Genomic DNA, 24,047 nt, shown 5'->3' with positions numbered 1-24,047 from the left:
AAGTGGGCTTGTGAGCCTGGAGAAGAGAAGCTTTCTGGGGCATCTAATAGCAACCTTCAAATACTTATAAGGAGATTCTCAAGAAAACAGAGCCAGACTCTTTCCCCAGGTGAATAAGATAAAACGGTCACAAATAAAACAGGCAGGATTCCAAACCGACATGAAGGTTAAAAAAAAAAAAACAAAAAAACCCGAACACATAAGGAAATTCAAGTCCTGGAACAGGCTGCCCAGACAAACTGTGGAATCTGTGTCCCTGGAGGGTTTCAAGACGAAGTGCTGTGCAGTCAGGTCTGAATTCAGCGCTGACCCTGATCTGAGGAGGAGGCAAGAATAGAGATCTCCTGTGGTTTTTGACACCTTAATGATTTTGTGACTATTTTAGTAACAGAAACATCTTTGAGATGGACTCAACTAATCAAACATTTGTGATTAGTAGAATACCAATTATGCCTGTTCTACTAAAAGAAAGAAAAGTGTCTGAAGAAGTGCAAGAAAGAACTGTGCCTGTTCTACCAAGAAAGAATATTATGACATCAGATACGATGACATGCTTTTATCTATTTGTTTATTTTAAGACAGTGAAGTGACTCATTAAACATGTCATCTCCTGTTAAATGAGATCAATAATGGATGAAGAAAAAGTGCAGAGATCCTCCTGTCCAAAGTTCCTTCCTAGACCAGAATATTAGTTAAAAAATATAATCACACATCCCTGCATTAGCTTCTTCTAGCTCATAGGATATGATGTGGAAGTCGACCTGCCTGTCTGCTAGCGCTATCTGTCAAGAGTTTCTTTTATTTATGTTTTACAGATGGCGTACAGCAGTGATGTGGAGGGATTTCCTTCAAAAAGGAAAGCAATAAATCACTCAAAACAAAACGTAAATATGCATTCTAAACAAAATAACTGAATTTTCAGTATTCATGGATATGAGTTTGAAACTTAAAATCTACAATTTGTTGCTTAGTTTTTGTATTTTTGCATTTAAATTGTTGCTGTATTTCACATTTTAATATGACATGTAAGTTAATACTTCTGGTTTTTATTAATCGAATTGAAGAAATCTAAACTACGAAAATTTAACTGCACCTTTTAATTTTTCTCTGTTTCAGCAGACAAGATGATATATCCTCATTTGTGCCTGAAGAGAATGAACAACTAATATGATGTTATATTTTGGTTAATATGGCCATAGGCAATTTGATAGAGCAAAAATTACCTATATGAGTGCAAGGGAGAAGGAATGGGGCAAAGGAATTCATTGTTTATAAATAGGTGCACTACAGAGTCATCCAATGTACTGAACTCAAAGAAGTTCCCAAAGAGTTGCATGGGCGAAAATAATCTTTTTCCCTCATGAAGGAAAACATAGTGTATTCTCTCCTATTTTGACGAGATACGAGGATAAGAGCATTTCCATGTTTTATGACTGCATGCTGTATATCTTTATTGGACAGTATTTATTATTGATAAAAAGCAATCTCCGGGCTACTTAGTTGGGGGAGTTATCTACAATTATTTAGAATAACAACTTTTAAAGCTAATATAATTTAAAAAATAAATATATTCAGAAACAGGACATACCACAGTGTGCCATTAGGTCTTCGTGGAAATCCAAGAGCTGATCCCGAATTTCTTCAGGACAAGGACAATCATTTTTATCATCTTTAAAGTTCAGCAGCATATTAATCTTAAAACAAAGAATACAAAGGAAAAGCAGGCAATACTGATTTCCAAAGGCAAACCTATGAAATCAAAGAACTCTGCCACATACATAGCACAGGAAAACAATAAATGGTTCACTGTAAGCTGTACCTGTTCCTGAGGTGGGGAACGAAATTCTTTTGTTTTTCTAGCTGTTAGGGCAGCAGACATATTCAAGGCCTGCATCACTTCATTGTACCGGAAGCGCTGATTCTCCTGAAGCCTGGCCACAAAATCATCAGAAAATGCTACAATGGCTTCTATCCGGTGTCGTACCTGGCAATCACACAGGTACTGGAGTAGATGACACATCTGAGAAAACAGTATCAGAAGAGCAAAAAGAGTAGGCAAGCTAAGAAAATTGTGCTATATGTTACATAAACAAGAATGGATTCCTTACAGCAGCAGTTACTGCCAGATGAACCTTCTGAAATCCTCAATGCAGTCATCTACTGCATCTGAAGTAATCTGTAATACTTCCTATATCAGGACTAATTAATATCTGACTTGTAGAAGAGATTTATATGCCTCAGACCTAAAGGAATAGGAGTTTCATTTATTTGTAAGATAATGGATTTGCTCCTTGCTTCTAGGGAACTTCTTTGTGTCTGGATCCACAGAAATGCAGAATTCCCTGTTAACTTAACTTAGAAAGTGATTCTACTTAATGAAACAAGAGTTACTTGATGAACAGTACTCAACACAAGTTTATATCATTAGAAAGATATTAACCTTGTGGTTTCCTGTAAGTAAATTACTTCCGGATTCAAACAACATCAGACTTCTGTATTCCTTTAAAGAGAATTAGGATATGTGAAAACTGGCAACAACCACTAACCCAGAAGTATCGTTACCTGTAATTTAACAGGTTCAGGAAGTTTCATCTGAAGGAGCCCTTCCTTTGGCACTTGCTCCCCTTTGGTTTCTTCCTCTCCTTCTTCTGGCTTGAGCTCATCTGAACTCTGCTCCTTCTCTGACAAATCACTTCCATCCTCCCGACTCATAGCTTCTTTGAAAACCCGGGGCTCAATCAACTGCAAGATGTGTTTCAGATCCCCGTTATGGAAGATTCCCATAATTAGGAGAGTGTAAAACAGTTTGATGAGAGGGACAAAAAGAAATTCTGTAGAGCCTCCAACTGGATCTCTAACATGGAGGCTGCCCTCCTGAACAGCTTCAGTCAGCATCTCTATTGTTTTAGCCTTTAAGATTTCCAGAGGGAATTCAGGACTGAACTGAAAGCATTCACTGCTAATGCTTACAAAACTTGGGGAGGAGAACTGCATTCTTGGCCTTAAGGAAGTGCTAAGTCCTATACCAGGGAGGCCATGTTTTTTGTTTTCATCAGGAAACAAGGTAATACTCTTGGTCTCATCTGTCATTGGAACAATAAATTCATTATTCATCATTAACCTGGCAGTAGCATAGGTGTTGAGGTGGATGTCAATGAGTAAGTCGTAATATCCTGTACGTAACAATCCTGGCATATATTTGTTCTCAATAGCATACAGGAGCTGAGACTCATCCACATGGCTACACATAGCATGGGCCACCCGGTTGTTCCCTAAAGCACAAACAGCTGAATACAGTCGGAGAGTATGATAGTGAAATTTCAGCAATTCTTCTTGTTCTGTCAGCTCTAAAATATCAATTGTCCTGCAGAGGGTGAAAAAAAAAAAAGTAAATTCTATATCAGGCTAACAACTTATCTCAGTGAAGGAATTCAGAATTCTTTCTGAGTATAATATCATGTGGATGGAATTTTTCATTTCTCAACTCTCATGTGATAAACACTGTTAACCTAAGAATCATGGACCAAGAATGAAGTTTAGCTAGGTGTTTATCCAAGTCACTCCTAAATTACAACTGCAGTTACCCTCAGTGGGGAAAGATCCAGCCGTTGTATTTAAAACAGAACTCTTACTCAAACTACACACAAGATTCTGAATAACTGAAAATCATCTTTTAATCCAGTATGTCATTTACCATTTTTAGATCTAGGGTTGCACAATGACAGTAGACTAATTGGTTTGCAGGGCTTTTTTTTCTTTTCTTTTCTTTTCTTTTTTAAGAATTCTTACCAAGTGTTTTTGCAATTTTATTTTCAGTCTCAGCCATTAGCACTATATTTAGACATTTAGGTAACAAGGAAATCTGAAAACTACATTTTTCCAACTGTTTCAATTTAATTTTGGAAAATTAAAGTAATATAATAGTTTCATTGTCCACATATTTTAAAGATCTCTCTAAGAAAAACAGATCTTTGTCTATCTTGAACGTTATCTTTAATAACTTAGGATCTCAGTTTCTCTTTCATTGTAATTTAAAACTCATATACACTGCTAAAGAGTTTAGACAGAAACTACTACAGTTTGGAAACACAACAAAAAATGAAGATTTTAAAACATCTTAAAATAAAATTAAATTAAATTGTAATGCTAGCTAAGTCAAAACATAGTTTCTACTTATACATGTTATACACACAGATAGAGACAAAAAGAGAGACAAGAACCTGGTCTTCTCTTACAGAGAAATTTATGGCATGTCTAGCTTTATAATCCCAACCTAGCCCCAGTGTAGTACTTTTGCATATAAATAACATCAACCTGTTTTCTTCTGGAATATGAAGGGCCATGAACTGCAAAGGATTCAAGCACTGTATCATCCAGCCTTGACGTTCACTGATCCGAGAGATGTCAACCTTCAGAAAGTGGTTTGGCACTCTGCTCCAAAGCACATGAGTCAGAAACTGGACATGGAGACGCGGAGGGCATTGAGAGACTGGGTTTTTGTGTTCACTTTTGAACAAGCCCGCAGATAATGGCATTACGTTCTAGAGAATTCCAACATAAGAGACAATCAGCTTCCTCATCTTTAGAAACAATGAATACATGTTACTTCTCAAGATAGATAGTCAATGGATAGTACAGTACTTCACACTGTAATAGGAGAGTAACATTTTCAGTAGTTTGTAAAACCACCTGCTACCTGCTGGCCAGTTAGTGGCAAAAGAGCATTCTCCACATTTTTTCTAAAATAACTAAATATGAAATAGAAACTTGAATGGAATGCGTATTGTGATCCAATAATTAGCTTCCACGAACCAGAGATCTGAACTTTACCCTTCTCTTACCTCTTCTGATTTCTTAGACATCCACATACGCAAAGCAAGAAAGTCAACTTCAGCTGAGTTTTCTTATGCGTACTGTTTAAATGCATCTTAAAAGTCTTTTAAAGCCTAACCTACTCTGCAGAGCCACCAGTCATCCGTGGCTTGGTTTATAAAATACGAGATTTGTCTTACTGACCTCAGAGCCTGAAAGCAATTTGTGTTACCTGCCTAATTCAGAAACATCTGGTTTCATCTTATCATGAAGGATGAGATGCAGAAACTTCCTCAGGACTTTGCAACATCCCCTGCCCATTCATATCAGTTATAATCCTTCTCATCCTACATACTATATTTTAAATACCCTATGTACTATATTCTAAATACGTGAATTGAGTTCAGCATAAAAATGACAACAGTGCAAACATCTGGACTCACAAAAATGTGCCCAATAAGAACACACTGTACAACAAATGGTAAAAATCAATGATTACCTGATATGATGTATTATTACTCCTAGACTTGCACAAAAATTAAGCATCACTTACCTTTATTCTTCCCAATTCAAACTGGAAAACATTGGGGCTTGTAGCTTGAGCAAATACAGCAGGAAATAACTTAGTACTTGGTTCAACCTACATGAAAGATGCAAAAATACATAACCACTAAAGACAGCAAAATACTATTCAGTATCAGACACCCCCCAAAATTCTGCACTGACTACCAGTAAGTGCAGGCTTTTGAATAAAACTCCAGAAAATCCTAACAGGAGGGAAAAATCACCATAACAGTTGCAATTACTTTTCTTCCCAACCTGGTAACATACATACTACTAAAATTCAATCTGAGGTTTTTTGTTCCCCTCTCTCCACTGGAAGATGCAATCAAAAAATACTCACCTGATAGTATGTGCCTAGTTCCTTGCCGTTAGCTGTGAAGGTCAGCAGACCACTGGCAGCATCAACCAAGCAACCAATCTCCAGCCCATTATTGTTGCGTCCTTGTCCAGGACTCACGCTCTCTCCTGCGCACACCATATAGCAGTTGCTGCGCTTGATACTGAATGACAAAAGACAAATTTATTTATGGGTATGTTGACTTTCTATAGAAGCCTAAAAATAAATTTGTGCTGCTGCAACCAATGGGGCATGTGGCTGAAAACAGCAGGTCCTGCCAAAATTCAATGACATCTAAACCTCATGATTGAAAAAATAAAAAGCGAAGACGACAAAACAAACAAAAGTTCAAGTCATTAGTTAAACTTCAAGAGACAAAACTAACATTGCAAGTTAATGTTTTATAACATTGAGTGTTAAGTATAATAATATAGAGTTTCTGATATGGACCATTAGCAGAAGTAGTGACAGGAGCTCTTCTTGCACTAATTCTGGCCTGCCCAAAGCCAAAAAGTTCCAAAAACATGGTAAGGGAGAATTCTATTTTGCACAAATACAAAACACTTACAGGATCATGTTCTGAATGACAGAAATTACATATAAAAACTGTACTACTCTTATTTTGTCTATTAATTTTGCTACACCATTCCACTGATCTTCACAAGCCAGAGGAGAAAACAGGTTATAAGGGAACTACACGAGTCTGCACTTCTTGTTTTTACAGCTTGTTATACATCAATCCAATTCCATTAAGTGGAGTAAAACTACAGTTCATATAGCTGTTAGTTGCTTTCATAGATATAAAATACACATCTTTCTAAGAAAATCGTAACCAACCTCTCATGAACCTTCCCCTTTTCATCTCCCAGTGTAACTGTGACAGTGCGCACTCTGTCCAAATCAAAGGTTGTGTCATACTGATGAAAGTCAGATGTAATCCAGCCTACCCAGACATTAGCCGGTTCTTGACCAGGAAATATTCTCACTGAATAATAGTACTGTCAATAAAAACATCATGTTGCAAAGTGTTAATATTTATTTTCTATTGTATTATTTTGATTCAGAATTAATTTGCTGCTCTAGAATCTGAAAACGTCATCTCTTCAAAACTAGCATAGACTTGTTCAAGTGCAATTCATGAGACAAGCAATGTAAGGACAGCAGTACAAATCAAAATAGGGTCAACAAAAATAGCTATGTTAAAACAAAGGGAAAAAAGAAAACAGTACAGATGCAGTTACATGCTTGCGTTGTAGGCTTTTGCACTGTAGCATTGAAGACTGTTTTTGTATTACAGCTATGATTTCTACCCTGCAGATAACTGGCAGCCTGTAGTATGCTAATATCTTTGGAAAAGAGGAGAATAAAAATGGAAGAGCTGTATTTTTGCCTTCAGACACTGCAGAGTGAGTGCGTATGGAACTGATCTTGTCTGGGGAAAGGCACTCCATATCTTTACTACTTTCATCAAGTATTCCACGACACAAATGCTGAATAAAATTAGGATGGAGGTGTTCAAATGGTCCTGAACACTGCTCTGTTGTTTTAACACACTGTGCATTTATTTTCCCTCTCTAATGCTCAGTGTTTCAATAACAGTTTCAAAAACAGATTCACTGTATTTACAACTCTCCATATGCAAATTGTTTTAGATTGACTATCAAGTCAAAACAAAATGAATGTAGTAGTCTCAACTTTACTAGTGCAGGACTACTGCAGAAATTTACGCTTAAAATTTGGCTGAAAATTACGTTTTCTGAAACTCTTAACGCTGCAAACACGCAGTTGTTCAAAAAAATCAAACAGCTGAAATACAAAACCTAGGTTACCATACCGTGGAAGTTTGCATCAAGTAATCATAGTCATCTCTATCATCTGCTAGCACATCCTCAGTAAGCCGTGCAGAGTGGCTTGTGCTATAATCAGGCTTTGTCCTCCTCAGCATAAATCTGTAATAAAATAAATAAAATCAAAATCTGTATGAAAGGCTGAGTAAATCAGTATAAATATAGATGAATTTTGCACTTACACATTAGCCCTGAATACAAAATATTTATAACATTATTTATTTATTACATTATTAATACATAACTCTATTCTCTTTACTACTTTCGTGCAGTTCAAAACAGAATACACTCTTCAGAGAATTGAAAGAGACAGATTCCTTTTTGAAAGCACTTAAATAATTTTTGATTAAACTGTATATTCAAAAGTCACTTGGAAGTTGAACCCTTCTTAACTTTGGAAAAGAAATCTAGAATTTTAAATTACTTTGATGCTTTTAAAAATTTCATCCATGCTTCCAGATTTATTCTGCATTTGAAATATTTTACAAAGTAAGTTTGGGTAAAAAAAAAAAAAAAAAAAAAAAAGTAGAAAAGGAATGGAAAGCTGCTGGTTGCAGTAATATATCTGGGCAAAAGCCCAGTGTTAGCATCTCCACAGCATCATCAAGTAGGTCCTTTGTTCATTTGATTATGCAAGAAAAGTTAGGGAGAACGAACACATCAGCTAGAGGATATTCTTGCCTCACTTAATGAAACAAGTGACCTAAGAAGCTGATATTCGCTACACACTAACATCTTCATCTTTTTGGAAGTTTTGTGAAAAAATTCTCAGGTCACTTCAGAGACTTTCTAGTTTTGTCAGAAAGGACTTCCACAGTTTTAGAGTGCATTTCATTGAGGATCTCAAAAGCTTCACAATGAATCTAATGATAGGTCTCTAATAAGTGGAGAAATGCTTTCAGATTTTTGCTTAATTTTGGTCAGTAGCAAAATGCAGATGATATAACTTAAGCATATGAAGGTTAACTGTCCCACTTACTGTTTTATCCAAATTTAGGGCAGAACTAGAGTAGAACCTCTGGAGACCTGACTGGCATTTCCTTCAACAATTCAAGAAACAAAATATGCCAAATGTGCTACTGACCTTTGCTTAAGACGTGAAGGTTTTTCTTGAGCATAATCTTTATGGTTGTTTAACTCTGGTCTTGTGGCATCTTTTTCTCTTTCACTCCGGTCAGGCACTAGATGACCATGAGCAGTTTTCATTAGAACCTCAAAATCAGAATCAGCATCATAATCCTCCAAGTCATTCTTAGGGCCAAAAAGACCAGTGCCTGGCAGCCCTCCTGCAGCTGTTCTGGAGAACACCTCAGCACATTCAATAGGCATACTTAATCGAAAAAACATAACGTCTGTTTTACTGTTCTGTGAACCAAAGGACTTCTGTGTGACCTTCAGGCATGGACAGGTATCTATGGTGCCATCAATTCTCATCACCTATCAAATATAAAAACGTATTTATTTTCAAGCTGATGCTTTTTTCCCCCCCTCTCAAATATTCAAGTTATATTTTCTTGGTATTTTAAATGGCATGGCATTTTAAAACAAATCAAAATTTGCAACAGTACACTCAAATAAATAGTAATCATGTACTATCATTTTAAGGGGAAATAAATATTACGCTACAGGGAGTGGAGGTTTTTGTTGTTTCTTCGTTAAATAAAAAAGCACTCACAAAATATAAATTCAATCTTGGGAAGAACACCTGAAAACAACTAATAAAGTATATATGTAAGACAAAAAACTCAACTACATTGTGATACACAACAATAGAAAGAAAGGTTCTATTTCAAAGGGGCTTTATGGTAGGCTTACAAGGCATGGATTCACTTTCACCAAGCTGCACAACTAATTGGGACATAATTGTTGACACAATTAACTCATAAATATTTATTAAAATCAAAAATAATTAGTTATGGAAAAATCACAAAGTGTGTGCACCAGAACACATGTACTTGTTACATAGAATGGCCCACTTTTGGAAGGTTTTCTTTTTATGCACAGGACTTTCACTCACTGCACAAAGAGTTCTTAATGAGGACATCTTGCAGAATTCATCTTTGATGTACACACATGACAAGATTTTATAGATGAAAAGATACAATGAATGAAATCGTTGTTATTTGCAACTCCACAGAAGGTAACAATTCTGTAGCAGGTGTAAAGTATGTCCAGAATAAGGCTAACATACCATATTAAAAACCATGTCTACAAGCGCAAAAGCAGCATTATAATTAAAGCACACTCATGGAAAAAGTGCCTAGAAACATTCCAAAAGGGATCACAAACCTCAATATGTTCATGGTTTAATGGCACTGGTAGGAACTGAGGGAGCCTTTTGCTCAGCCAAATGGTGATGTCTCTGTTTGTATTAACAGCGAAGGGCTCATACCCTTCCTGTAAGCCACAGATAGTGAAATATTTCAGAGTGCTGACATCCTTTCCAAAGTTCATTCTTCCCACTTGAGATAAGCCCAGGCTGCATACAGGTAGAAACCCTTAAAACAAGAAGAAAGAACATGTGGGTTATACATCACAAACATCAGTGAATCGATTTCTTCCCATAACCCAATTAAAAATTATTTGGAAAAAATGCCAAAAACCCAACAGTATAAATGCAAGCAGTCATCTATAGCACATCACCTCTTATATAACACCAAGAGTCTTAAGAAGACATATCATTTTGAAAATACAGGTCTCTACTAGTTAGGAATCTCTTCATCCAGCAGCCAATTCACTTTACAGAAATATAAGAGAGAACTTCAAGGATTCTATCAACAAACACTTCTTTAAACTCTCTGCTAGCGTGGTAGAGTGTTGTCAAGTCTCATGATTTTACTCTGAGTCTTACAATATTCAATATTTCTCCTAAAACTCCAATAATCATGGTCTTTTCAGAGAACCTCAAATATCACTTTAAAAGAAAAATAGTCCTTGTCCCAAAAAGAGCAAAGATAAAGTTAAAAATATGCACCAATATCATGCTGCAGAATAAAAATAAAAAATAAAAATCAGAAACTACACATAATAGCTTTTTATTTTTCATAGAAATTTTGTAGTATTGCAATTGGCAATATTATACTGTAGCTTCATGAAATTGATGTTTCAAAGAAAACATCATGAAAGTTACCTTCATGTTTGTATATATCTGTTCTATTATTGTTTCACTAGCACACGGAATTCACTGCTGTGCACAGAGTTAATGTAAAACCTTTGCGCTTCTTAAATAACCACTTTTTTTGCTCAGGTTCAGAATCTCAGTTTAGAAAACAAATAGAGTATCTTATTCCTTCTATTCCTCTCGGTCCTGATTTTGAGTTTCCAGCTATGAACAGTTTTGTAAACTTATTTGACCCAGTTACTAACAAAATATAACAAAAAAAAACCCACTAAACAAATGTTAAGTTCATCTCTGCTTGTTTTCTCTTGTATCAACAAGAAATATGAAGCTCTATTCCATTATTCTGGCTCAGGTGAATAGACTCTAACAGGTATGAAGGGTATAAGGAGGAAATACAATCAGTTTTTTGCCTTTCTTGAGGCTATCTGGATAAAAACATGGCAGAACATCTCTTTACAACATGTTTTTTAGAGGCAAAAGCAAACTTCACAGGAACAAATGGCGCAGAGTCTAGCTGGAGGCCTGTAGCTAGTGGTGTCCCCCAGGGGTCAGTACTCGGTCCAGTCTTGTTCAATATACTCATCAATCACCTGGAGGAAGGCACAGAGTGCACCCTCAGCAAGTTTGCTGATGATACAGAACTGGGGGGAGAGGCTGACACACCAGAAGGCTGTGCTGCCATTCAGAGGGACCTGGACAGGCTGGAGAGCTGGGCGGAGAGGAACCTCACGAAGTTCCACAAAGGCAAGTGCAGGGTCCTGCACCTAGGGAGAAATAATCCCACGCACCAGTACAGGCTGGGGGTTGACCTGCTGGAAAACAGCTCTGCAGAGAAGGACCTGGGAGTCCTGGTGGACAACAAGTTACGCGTGAGCCAGCAGTGTGCCCTTGTGGCCAAGAAGGCCAATGGGATCCTGGGGTGCATTAGGCAGAGTGTTGCCAGCAGGTGGAGGGAGGTGATCCTGCCCCTCTCCTCAGCCCTGGCGAGGCCTCACCTGGAGTACTGTGTCCACTTCTGGGCTCCCCACTACAAGAGAGACATGCCACTACTGGAGACAGTCCAGCGGAGGGCTACAAAGATGATGAGGGGACTGGAGCATCTCTCCTCTGCAGAAAGGCGGAGAGAGCTGGGCCTGTTCAGTCTGGAGAAGACTGAGAGGTGATCTCATCAGTGTGTACAAGTATGTGAAGGGAGGGTGTCAAGAGGATGGGGCCAGCCTCTTCTCCGTGGTGCCCAGCGACAGGACAAGAGGCAATGGGCACAAACTGAACCACAGGAAGTTCCACCTGAACCTGAGGAAAAACTTCTTCCCTGTGAGGGTGACTGAATCACTGGAACAGGTTGCCCAGAGAGGTAGTGGAGTCTCCTTCCCTGGAGATATTCAAAACCCGTCTGGATGCGACCCTGGGAAATATGCTCTAGAGGACCCTGCTTGAGCAGGGGGGTTGGACTAGATGATCTCCAGAGCTCCCTTCCAACCTAAAGCATTCTGTGATTCTGTAATGCTCATTAGATCAAAGACCAGCTGTCAGTATCAGCTTTGCATTTTTTTTTCATTACAGATGCAAGCAAGATTCATGGTCATATATACTTGTATTAGGCATGATGAATCTAAGGTCATATGCTACATGTCACAGGCTGAAGTCTAGATTTTTATCTTAGCAGCAGGGCTCTTAAATCATGATGTACCAGCTTCTCATACTGATAACATGGATGATTTAAGCAGCATGATTTACATCCGTTCTGCTCATGAAAATCCAACATTAGACAGTAAAGAGTATTTTCCAGAGCTAAACGAAACAAAATCATATTATACAACTCATGACTAGAGAAGTTACACCTGCATAAACAGACATATACAGTAACAGAGCCCCGCAGCTCTAGTAGGGGGAAATTACTAGGCATCCTGATGAGTTAAAGGAACCTATACACTATTACAAATATTTTTAAGCAAAGCCAATGAAATAAAGGAAATAAAGGATAGAGGATGAACTCTAATCACAGAGATAAATGAGAGGTATAAAAGACACAGCTATAGCAGATAGGAATATTTAAAATATGAGTGATATTTATCCTTCCTAAACAGAATGCTGTTAATTTTTCTACTTATGGGGTCAAAAAAAAAAATCTCATTGATGCATTCATTCTTAGGAGTGAAGCAAGTAGCAGCTTTTCCACACAAAAAAATGTAAAAGAGCATTTGCAAGAATCCCTAAAAGAAAACAGACACACCCAGACCTAAATTCTTACATAGGTACATCTGTCATTGAAGTTATTTGATTCAATTCAGTATTTTCCATCAACTCTAACCGCAGCCAACATGAAATCACAATAATCTCTTTCTTCAATACCAGAACAGCACTGCACAGGTAACTAACTCCTGCAAGCAATCATTATTATACAGTAACTGCTCTTCTGTATGAATAGAATATAAATAGCAGTACCGTTCCTACGTGTGGAAGCATTACTTTCCTCTCTGATGACACTGCGCCCTGATTTGCCAATAGCATACTCAAATGTCATTAAGGTTGTTCAAGGTTATTCCCTATGTGGGAAAGATATGACATCTACTTTGCATACTGTTCTTAGAAGACAGTAAGGAGCGTGCGGGTAAAGCAGTTATGTGTTTTGCTATGGAATATAAATAAACTTTCAAGATCTTTCCATAAACAGATATCCGGCCATTTCGGATACGATACTTTACAGATCCTTTGTAGCCCTTGCATGCTGCAGTCTACCTAAAAAGGTGATTTACCCACAGTCTCGTTCCTAATCTCCAGGTGTGTAATTGGGCTGTGCAGCAAAGGCTTTATTTTATTTAATGAAATAGTAAGACAAGTAAAAACAGTACCACCAGAAAAGTAACACTTACATTGTCTATCACTTATGGCAAAGGGATAGGACAGCAATACTTCTTACAACGTTCCCTACTTTTGAGAATATAGGATGAGCTTTGTGACGCAATTTGTCAAATACTCAGTACAAAGAGTAAAATTCACGCCCACAGAGAGAGCATATGTGGACAAAACAAAACTTGGGTTGCAGAGTGTACGTGTTCATACAGGAATATAAACTATGAGCATACCATAGCTATTTCTCTTACACAAGTGCATAATAATATGCAATTATTGTTGCATATCCTCTTGTTGGCAGCACAACGTAAGACACAGCTCATAAGTCTTGTTAGTAAGCTGGCATACAGCCATATTTCGTCTTCACTGTTCGTAAGTAAGTTAAAACTGCAGGACTGATTTACTGTCAGACTATATCCTTCAAAGCTGAGCAAAGAGCTCTGACAAATCTTTTTTTCCTGGAGGGAAAAGCCACTTTCTGCAGCAGGACATGACATGCAAACAGTTCACTGATAAGTGACACGCAGAAAGGACTCAATGCTCTTAAATAGGAGCCATTAACAAAACCAAACCAAAGCCAGTCTAAAAAATGAAAGCTCTACAAAAGTCATATTTAATTTGGGTATTTTATATGTGTGTTTGTATGAACACACACATTCATATATACATCCCCCATATCATAAACCTTATATAAAATATTCATAATATTTATGAATACTGATCTGGAGTTATTAAATCTCAGACCACATAGCGTATGCCTTTGAAATCAGAATAGCAGGACTTATTCCAAAGGCAATCTCTTTTCTGTACACATGACACTAGAAAAACTTAATGTGAATTAAAGGGATTATGAAAAATCTGAGACATTTGACATTAATGTTAAGCCTATGACACAGTTACCAAGGCCTTAGGGCTCCATGTCCAATACAGAACTACCATTCTAGCTGTTTCAGGATCAAAAGAGATCTGCTTACATCTGATCCTGTGACAGGAAACAAGTACCACAAAAAATATCCTACTGCAATTTCATCGACTTTGAAATCAAAGTAGTGGTCAAACAGGCTGTCTTCAGAATCCCATTAAATTCTAATTCCTCTCAGAATTCCTCATCTCTCCAAGGGATTATACTGCCTGATAAATGACAGCAGTTGTCCAGTTATTAAGGAGATCAAGATGATTTCATGTCCTATACTACTAACACTGAGCCATTCAGGTACTCCTTTCCCTCATCATGTTACCACAGTATTTTAGAAAATCTGCAAGCAATGAAGTAACAGGCATGAGGCTAGAGACCTGGTGGCAGTTATCTCATTTTAAATCAAATCAAGAATTTCCTAATTCTTGTGGTATGCTAGAAGAAGAAGAAAATAAAATTTCTTCTTCCAAAGCACTTCTAAAAGGTAGAGTAAAATACTTCAAAATGTAGATGAAAGTGAAGTGGTTAAGATTCAGCAACTTAATTACTAGGTAAAAGACCCATCTTTTTCATGTATTATGGGAGTAGGGATCTGTAACCCAAAAGTACTATTTTGCAGCTACTGCTGTTCAAAAGATCGAACTTCTTCTCTCAGATATAGATATTCCATATATAAGACACAAAATAGCTACCAAGAAAAGTAACAGAAAAAGATTAAAACGTAGAAATATTTTTTCATTTTCTTTCTTTTTTTTACATTTCAATAGTTTGAAACTTAGGCAGTTATTTAGACAATATTTTGCACCTGTATATGTACCTATATGCACACAAGTATGTAAATTTCTAACAATAGATCAAATTTATAAAGAAAAATACTCTATGGCATAGAATCATTTTGAGGCCTCAAACACGCCCATAGCAAAGATTCTTCTTAAGGGAAAAGTTCAAGTTTAGACACTAACTCACTGGTAACTGGTGTCTGTCCCTATTCTGAGTGCATTAATTTACAATACCCACCCAGTATTTCTACCTGTTGCCCTGTTATACAAAATTCCAAAACACAAAATTTCATGTGGACGAGATATAAATCTTCAGTAAAATGTAGCTGTGGCCAGTGTCTAGGTCACATTATGACCCCTGTTTGCCACTGTAGCGCATACAGAACATGGCTCCAAGTTCTCAAAAGGCCATTAGCAGGAACAACCTATACTCAGTCATACACAGCTGCTATATGCTATGCTTATTAGCTGCTCCAGTCCTTGGATCAGTGCAAATCCTTCGATACTTTTCAAACACCAGAACTGCTTAAAGTTGCCTAGACCTCACATTGCCAGCCTTGCCTTCTGTGTTGAAACTCATGAGAGGAACAACAGAGAGTACAACCCCAAACTCTCTTCCCAGATCTGCCAAAAGTATTTAGCAATCTCATAAGGCACGATTTTGTGGTAAACTAAAGCTGCTTTAGGGCTCCAAAGGCTGGACCATATAGCAACAGACACAAAACTGCTGGTTTAGATTTACATAAAAATTTTTGGGAGACTAACTTTGTACCAGTTGGCTTTATACTGGATCTGGTATCATCTCTCCTCTCAGAGCTGAAAAACAGAAGTTTAAAGCTGGCTTAAACTCCCGACTGTGTACTCTCACTAATTTGAAAGAAATTTGATAGTGCTTCTACTTTTGATCTGAATTAAATTTATATCACGCAGTGACCTGCTGAAGTATAGATTAAATGTTGGTGGCCATAAAATCACAGTTCCAATGCACCCCTGCAAAAGGGACTCAAAAGGACTGATACCTTCAAAATTCCCAAGACCTTACTATGAAATCCTTGTTGCAAAAGACAGCTGTGAAGTTCACCATAAAAAAAGCCCTTGCCTCTTCTTCACATCTAGCATGCCTCCTTTCCAAATGCTGGATACTAATTGAACAGGGTAAGGGATAAGGAGTTAGTTCCAGGCTAGGGGTGGTCCTACAGGCCACAGAGAGAAAGCTAAGACAGCAGCAGAAATTTACCAGTGTTAACTTACTTTCTAAATTCACTGCCAAAGAAAGCAAAACATATCATCTTTTTAAGGATGAGGTAAGCATAATAATACACTCTGAGAGGCATATATTCTTCTGCTAATTTCCATCTCTCTAGTATTCAGGGAGAAACATGTCCTTCTTAGTCTATGGTGAGCATCCAGGCTTCTTGCTGTTATTGTTTGTATTTATTTATAGTATATGCAAATGTGCTGAATATGCCTCAATAAATATTAAGAGTATAACATGAATTTACAAAATATGTGTAAAAAGAGTAAAATTTAAACTTTGAAAATAAATTATTTTCAATACCCCTTAAGTTTGTGGTTAAATTCAACAACATTGTGTCTCAGAGCATCGCTCCAAAATGTAGAGCTGTTATCGGTCTATAACACAAAGCAGGAAGAACAGAAATTCTGCACTGAAAAACTTAATGCAATGTCCACTAAAATCAACTAAAAAGCTCCCAGTGGGGTTTAAAGCAATTTTCTTTTCCACATAGTTGGAACTCATCACAACAAGTTTGTTCTGTTGCAATACCGAGAGAGAGAGAGAGAGAGAGAGAGAGAGAGAGAGAGATGTAGAAAAGGGACTATGTCTTCAATTAACGACTATGGATTCACCACTGCATCCTAGAAAGTTATCATGATTAATAATATAATACGCTGACTGGTGCCACTGAACCCTAATGACTCTTTCCTGCTATGCTGGTACTATGTTAACTCTCCTTTCGAGAAATAAAGCACTAATTGTGTCGGAGGATATTACAAACAGGAAGAGAGAGCACATTTTTTGTGTTTCCTGAATACATTAATTTCTGTTTACATCTTATTGAGGGATAAGAGCATATTGTCAGTAAGCCAAAAATATATTATGAATTACATATTAAAATATATAAAAACATACACACACACATCACCTAGAAAAGAAATTAAAAAATGAAATCAAATTATGCCATGTCTGAGAACAAATCTTTATTGACAGAAACACTGTCAGATCTGGAAGATTCAAATCAAATCTAGCAGTTTTATCTTGGTTTAAAGGCATGTGAATACACACATATATTATCAAGCACAGTTGCGTTTTTCTTAACAAGCAGCACACTTTGGAATATTCAAAAAAATTACAGTCAATGTTTGCTTTCATCTAAAGCAAATTTTGCTAAAGTTCCATAAAGTTCCATGAAAGTAACTCTGGCAGGAGTAAAAGGCAGAGCAACAAAATTATACTCAACTTACGAGCACCAAAGAAGCTAATGATCATCCATACACTGCATATATATAAAATAACTTTACTGCTACTAATTTTAATCTGTCCATCTCATATTGTTCTCAAGCTCATAAGAGCAAGTTACAACAACATATACTGCCCAACATACTTAAAGCTATACCAAGATATTTTGGCCAACCAAAACTACACACTCACTCACTCACAAAGAAAGAAAAAAAGGAAGAGAAAAAGAGAAAGGCCCACCACAGTGTAGGGAAGACAACACACACAGCAGGGACACAAACAGAGCAACGACAGCAAGTTAACAGCACAATTTATTACAATACTCACCATCACCAACCTCAAAGTCTCTGAATGCAAGCTCCGAACCTGAGTCATCAAGCAGGATTTCACCATTCAAGGTGAACATCATAGTGTGTTCATTCATGTCAACCATACATCCAACGATATCTCCTGCCAACCAGGAACGGCCAAAATGCTCATTGCCCTGATGCCACCGTTGTGCCTGAAAAGGATTTCAAAGAATTTCAAAGAATCATAATGACAATGCATGTGTTACTCTCCCCTTCAGTGGTACAACTAATAATTAACTCCTTCAATTAACACGGTACTAACATTAACGCTTTCACAGCATACCATTCCAAAACAACGTCTGTGAGCACTGCAAGTTGACCCTGAAAATGGAAATTCAACAATTAGTTTTCTGCAAGTGCTCTTCACACCAGTACTGTAAAATGTTGCCAAGCGAGCTGACAGGGAAAACTGCTATTTCAACACTTTAGTAAAAAGAAAGAGCATGGCTTATTTTTATGCAGAAGCTCTACGAAAGGTTTGTAAGGAAAACAATATGCTATCAATTGCAAAGTTAAATAGCCGCTTTGTAAACTTTTTTTAAGCAATTGTTTTCATTTAATCAAGTAGCCTATAAATTCATTGCTTCCAAACAAACGTTATTGTTTCTTCAAGTATAATTCTAAATATGTTTTATGCAATATAAATGAAACCTCCTGCCATACCAGATCTTGGAAGGAACAGAATTGTTGCGGACAGGATGAGCACTCTGCGCTTTTGAGAGATTCCACAGCAGCTGGAGGGCATGATTAATGCTTTGTATGACTGACCTTCAAGTCAAAGACTGCAGGGCTTTAGATGGATACCCTTAGCTGGGACCATGGAGTGGAATTCAGATAAATGAGCATCTATTACAAAGTATTATCATATGCACAAAACAAAGTAGTGTCAATAACAAAGAGCTTCCCCATTTTTATCCTCTGTATCCTTTCTCAAAATCCTAAAAAACAAATTTGCTTTGCTGTCTCTCCTGAAGGTTAAAAAACTTGAGCTTTTCTCCAATCAAGGAGAGAACCTGCCAAAAACCAAAGAAAATAAAATAGCTTTGTGGATTAAGACCTAAAGGTCAAGAACTAGGATTCAGAAGGTTAAAAACTACTACTCAGCTATTCTAGTAAAGATGTGGAATTTGAACCGTTATTTTAATCCAATCAGAGATTTTACAAGACACAGCTTTTCAGTTCTCCTTTTAAGTCATCTCAGATTGTGTAAAACTAGACTAGGAAAAAATGAAAATCTAAAAATAGGAATAAGAAACAGCTCAGAAGCTTGATCTGAACAGGCATAGTCAGGAATCCTATTAATTTCTGTTAAGTGTTGTAATAGTAATAAAGGAAATTAATTCCAACATCAGATACAAGGAATATATGGTAAACATTTTCATTAAGACATGAGTCACCGGTAGCCTTGATAGCAATTATAGTTTGGATAGCAGTTTCACACGCCTTCATACTAAAATAAAGAGTTCTAATGAGTCATTTTCATCTACTGTCACAAAAATCAGTGACGCATATTTCTGATATATTCTTACTGTTAGATTTCCGTCTGTCATTGTTTCACAACGACTGAAATTAGACTGAAATTACTGGTTTTATCATACTCCATTTATTCTAAACTATAAAGATTTTCATGAAAACATACATATATTCTTTGCAACTTTTACATTCCTAAAACAACTTGTATCAAAGTTTGGCTCAATTTATTGCTGTTAATAATGTTAATCATATTCATTCCCTAATGGCATTTCTCATACAGAGAACAGCAGAAGAAAAATTTAAAGAAATGATTCACAGTTAATCACAGTCCTGCCTTTATTTTGAATTTGGCTATGTCACTGAGCTTTTTAATGCTTTATGTGCACTATATAAATGCTACAAAGCTATGAAAAGAAAAGAATTATACAGACACCAAACACTGCCAATTAATTTCTCAAGTGACACTGATCTACAGCTTAGGCATTGCAATTTTCTCTCTTATTCCACCCAGGTCCTCAAAGAGACTGACAAATGATTTCATAAAACACAAATGAAAGAACAGAAAGCAATTAAGTTGAGGCAATGGCAGACAGAATAAAGAGCAAAAGTTAAGTGTTTGCAGTCACTCATACTATTACAGAGAAACATATACAAACCTTAAAGCCATCAAAAACAAAAGCTTCTTCATCTGAGCCAAGTTCCTGATCTGGCATACAACCTGGCCTGGTCCAGCCAACTCTCATGTCTCCTGCAGTAACTGCCTCAAACTCGAAGTACCACTTCCCAGCCTTCACTGCGTAAGTCTTTTCTGTGCGGAAGATCCTGAATTTTTCTATTATCCCACCGCACACATCTAGTCTCATTGCTGTGAGGTATTTAAAAAAAAAAAAAAAAAAAAAGAAAAGTTCTGTATTCAGTGACTGACATAATGAAAGCAGAGAAAATCAAAGACAATCATACAGCCATGTCTTTTAAAGTATGTTACTTCCTAATGTTTTTCAGCAAAGTGGCATTTAGTAATGACTTTGAAGAAATGAAGACCTAACATTACATTAGTAAAGCAACCAAACTGTAAGGGGGATATCTTAGAAGCACAAGGGAAAATAATATGTTCATCATCGATTTATATGGCAAAAAAAATTGCTCACTCATCTTCAAAATACGGCCTACAAATTTTCACACAGTATTTCTGGGGCAAGTTAAGACAGTTTTGAGAAAGAAACGTTCCAAGAGCGAATTGGATTCTCAGATATTTAAAAGAATCAAACAAATCAAACCTTCTCCCCTGCAAAAAACAGACTAAATTAATCTTCCACCTATCATAAAAGGCAAATGTTTGTCTTGAATTTTCTCAACTATGAGAAATTTTCTCTTTGTTCAGAGACTGCAATCAATTCACTTAATCTTCTCATTTATATTCTAAAAAGATAGATTTCTTAATTAAGTCATTGTTATTATTTTCACTAAAAATGTATTACTATATTTACTGTTTACTAAAATAAATAATAAAAACGGAAGGTTGTAATTTAGATGTTTTTTGCAGAACCAATAGAGAAGGGAGTAGAGGAACGATAAAAGGGAGCAGTCTTGGCATGAAGCTTAAACAAAAATATACCAACAAACCAAAAAAATAAAGTAATCCTACTCCTATATCAGTAAAAATACATTATTTCTGTCAAGGTAAAGGGCAGCAAGCCCTGAAAGAAAAAGTCATTAAGAAACAAAAGTAAGTAGTGTTAAGGGCAATTACTGCAAATTACAGTTCAAGAACAAAGGAAAACAAAGTCACAAAAAAGGTACTATTTCAAAAATATTATTAGATAATGAAATAATAGAATTAAAAATATGCCAAGTTTGAACTGTATTGCCTATTCTCCTCTCAAACTGTCGAAGAGATAGTATGCACAGTCAGAAGAGCACAGGATTGCATAGTGATTCAAAAACTGCCACTTCTCACTTCAAAGTTGCTGTTTCTCAGCTGAGATGAAGAAAAGGAGTCGTCTAGTACACATTTCTTGTCTAGTACAATGGAGTATAAAATAAGTTGACATAAACAGCTGTGTGAAAATGAAAACGTCCACAGGCACTGATTAATTTTTTAACTACTTGTAACATGATCACAAATATTTTTATCTGATCACCGTTTACTGTGCTTTATTCCAAAATTCTCCCGAATGTAATGTCAAGTGATGCATAACAAGCTAGTTCAGGAGTCTTTTATGTTAAAAACCTACCCTTTGTTAAGTAACTATAAGTAATGCTTCTTCTCAAAGACCAATTTGGCAACTTTAACAGTTTCAAAGGAGGGTCTTAGCCTGAAGCACTATTCAAGAATATCCAGCAGAAGTCGCACTCTAAACTTACTCCTTCCAGGAAGTAATCATTGATTCTCCTACTCCATGAAAAAATAATGAGGTATAAAAAAGTTTTTACTGATAAATCAATACTGTTATAGATAAAATGTAAACTGAGTCACTGCTTGGCTTCTTTAAGGAGATAAGAAATCTCAAGAGAAAGGTAAAAATGTAAACATATTACTCTCTCTGTTTGCTGACAGCAGTAGAAAAGTGTTTAGTTTGTCCCTCACAATTCTGCATTATAACATTTGTATAAGCAAAGATGTTTGAAAGCATTAAAGTCTTTTTTAAAGGAGAAAGAGTATGCTGATGTATGAAAAGCTTCGAAACATGTAAATAGATCTATTATTTTCTCCTTTTTTCATGACAACAGTAACATTTTGGACTGGGATCTCTAATCTCTGACCCAACATCTATCCATACCAATTCTCTTCCGGGTTATCCTGTTCTTTCACTTCACTTTCACTCTTTTCCTCCGTAATATCACCATCTTCTGGATCGATCTGTTCTAATACAAATATACTTTTGTTTCTGTCATTTACAAAAATCTAAATCTTAGACTTACCTATTTCTCCAGTTCTCTTTTTTCCCTGTAGTGCACTGAACATATTCTCTAGAAAAACTACCTTTAGTGATCCATCTACAGCTATCTGGCTCTACCTCTATCTACGGAAGATGCTCTCAAAAAATTGCCTAAACATCTTTACTCATAAAGCACTTGAAAACTATTAGTCATGACCCTACTTGGTGCCTTTGTGATGGTCAGTCCTACAATCCTTTTTAATATTTTTTATCCTATCCTTTCCAGCTTTCTTCAATATTTTTGGCTAACCCGTAGACCAGGCTCCCCTCCTCTTCCTCTTCTGTCTTCCCGTAACAGTACACGGTGAGTTTTGCTCACTGAGCTGCCTCTCATTACTTTACACATTTTCTTTATTTAATATATTTCACTGAAATAGCTTCACGTACACCCTGTTAGTTGAGCACTTGCAATACTCCTTCATTGTTCTTGACTTGTGTCTTTTATGACACAGTCCTACAATCTAGCTATTCCTGACCTTTCTTTCCAGGACCTTACTATCAATTCAAACCATGCAAGGTGGCTAGAAATGACTAGATTATATTTTAGAAAGAGGAAAATGACTTCAAAAAGCACAAGTGATGCTGAATCAAACCCTTGATCTTTTTTCCCTAAGTTTTCTCAATCACTCTATTCTCTGACATTTTATACAATTTCTTGTCCTTTAATCAAACCCTACAACCCAGGGATCACTTTTTGACTCTTCCAGTTTCCTTATTCCAGGTTAAGAAAAAGAATGCCTAAGGCATTCTGGACCTTTCTCCACAAGTTTGTAAGGTACCAGAACCTGTTTGACCCATGAAAATTCAATATTCCAGTCTGATCACAGTAATTCTTCCTCTTCCTGAGTTTCTCATAAGCTCAAATTTTGCTCTCCAAACTGTGTAAAGCGTGTTTGCACCTACCTGTCTATTGCTTAGAGCATGTTAAGAATCTCTCCCTTCATCTTTAATATTCTCAGCCACATCATCGTTCACATTTATAATCTTTTCTTGAAGAGCCTTTATAATCATGCCCCTCAGAACTTACTGTCACTTCTCATGCCCCCGAATCCTTAACTTGAGTTGCACCAGGCTCAGTGAATCTCTTGCAAGCAGCTCTGAACTCCCTGCCATGTAACTCTTTATCAGTGGAATTTTCCCTCTTTGCTGGTCTGTATAATTAGACCAGCTTTAAAAATCATTTCTAAATTCCCTCAGTTCCACAGCTATGCTAGAGATGAACTACCTCAGATCACAGTAACTAAGTATGTGTTGTCTTTTTAGGTTATAAGGCTATCTAGATTCTAAGGAACTCCTAAAATACAGCTGCTACTGCTAATAAGAATAATAATATAGCATAAAAATGAAGCTATAGCGTTTTGTCAATTAAGGTTAAAAATAAATTCATGAGCTAAGAAGCAAAAGACCACTAGAGGGCTCTAAATCCTTTAAAAACAGTACAGATTTTGGCTGATGAAAGGGGATCCTCACAACATACTCTGCACATCCAGAAAACTGAAGAGTCTCGTGAGCTTTAAATCTAAATCCCCAAAATGAGTACAAAATCTGTTGTTTAATGCAATGCCAGTTTCTGCTTA

At 36.6% G+C, this 24,047-nt stretch overlaps 1 protein-coding gene across 9 annotated transcripts in view; it reads right to left on the bottom strand.

The window, feature by feature from the left end:
- RYR2 (ryanodine receptor 2) overlaps positions 1 to 24,047 on the bottom strand; it is a 469,316-nt gene that overhangs the window by 156,472 nt on the left and 288,797 nt on the right. For all 9 annotated transcript variants that reach the window (XM_068939250.1, XM_068939252.1, XM_068939253.1 and 6 more), the window contains 12 exons: positions 20,188 to 20,396; positions 18,036 to 18,210; positions 9,850 to 10,058; positions 8,645 to 8,997; positions 7,548 to 7,662; positions 6,551 to 6,711; positions 5,717 to 5,876; positions 5,366 to 5,452; positions 4,315 to 4,541; positions 2,563 to 3,364; positions 1,820 to 2,020; positions 1,589 to 1,694 (listed from right to left, as the gene is read on the bottom strand). In XM_068939250.1, the coding sequence (XP_068795351.1) occupies positions 1,589 to 1,694; positions 1,820 to 2,020; positions 2,563 to 3,364; positions 4,315 to 4,541; positions 5,366 to 5,452; positions 5,717 to 5,876; positions 6,551 to 6,711; positions 7,548 to 7,662; positions 8,645 to 8,997; positions 9,850 to 10,058; positions 18,036 to 18,210; positions 20,188 to 20,396 (2,805 nt within the window). The remainder of the gene's footprint in view (positions 1 to 1,588; positions 1,695 to 1,819; positions 2,021 to 2,562; positions 3,365 to 4,314; positions 4,542 to 5,365; positions 5,453 to 5,716; positions 5,877 to 6,550; positions 6,712 to 7,547; positions 7,663 to 8,644; positions 8,998 to 9,849; positions 10,059 to 18,035; positions 18,211 to 20,187; positions 20,397 to 24,047) is intronic.

Source organism: Struthio camelus, chromosome 3, assembly GCF_040807025.1.
Source record: "Struthio camelus isolate bStrCam1 chromosome 3, bStrCam1.hap1, whole genome shotgun sequence".
NCBI classification, from domain to species: domain Eukaryota; kingdom Metazoa; phylum Chordata; class Aves; order Struthioniformes; family Struthionidae; genus Struthio; species Struthio camelus.
The sequence above is the reverse complement of the archived record's forward strand: the minus strand, read 5'-3'. Positions and strand labels throughout refer to the sequence as shown.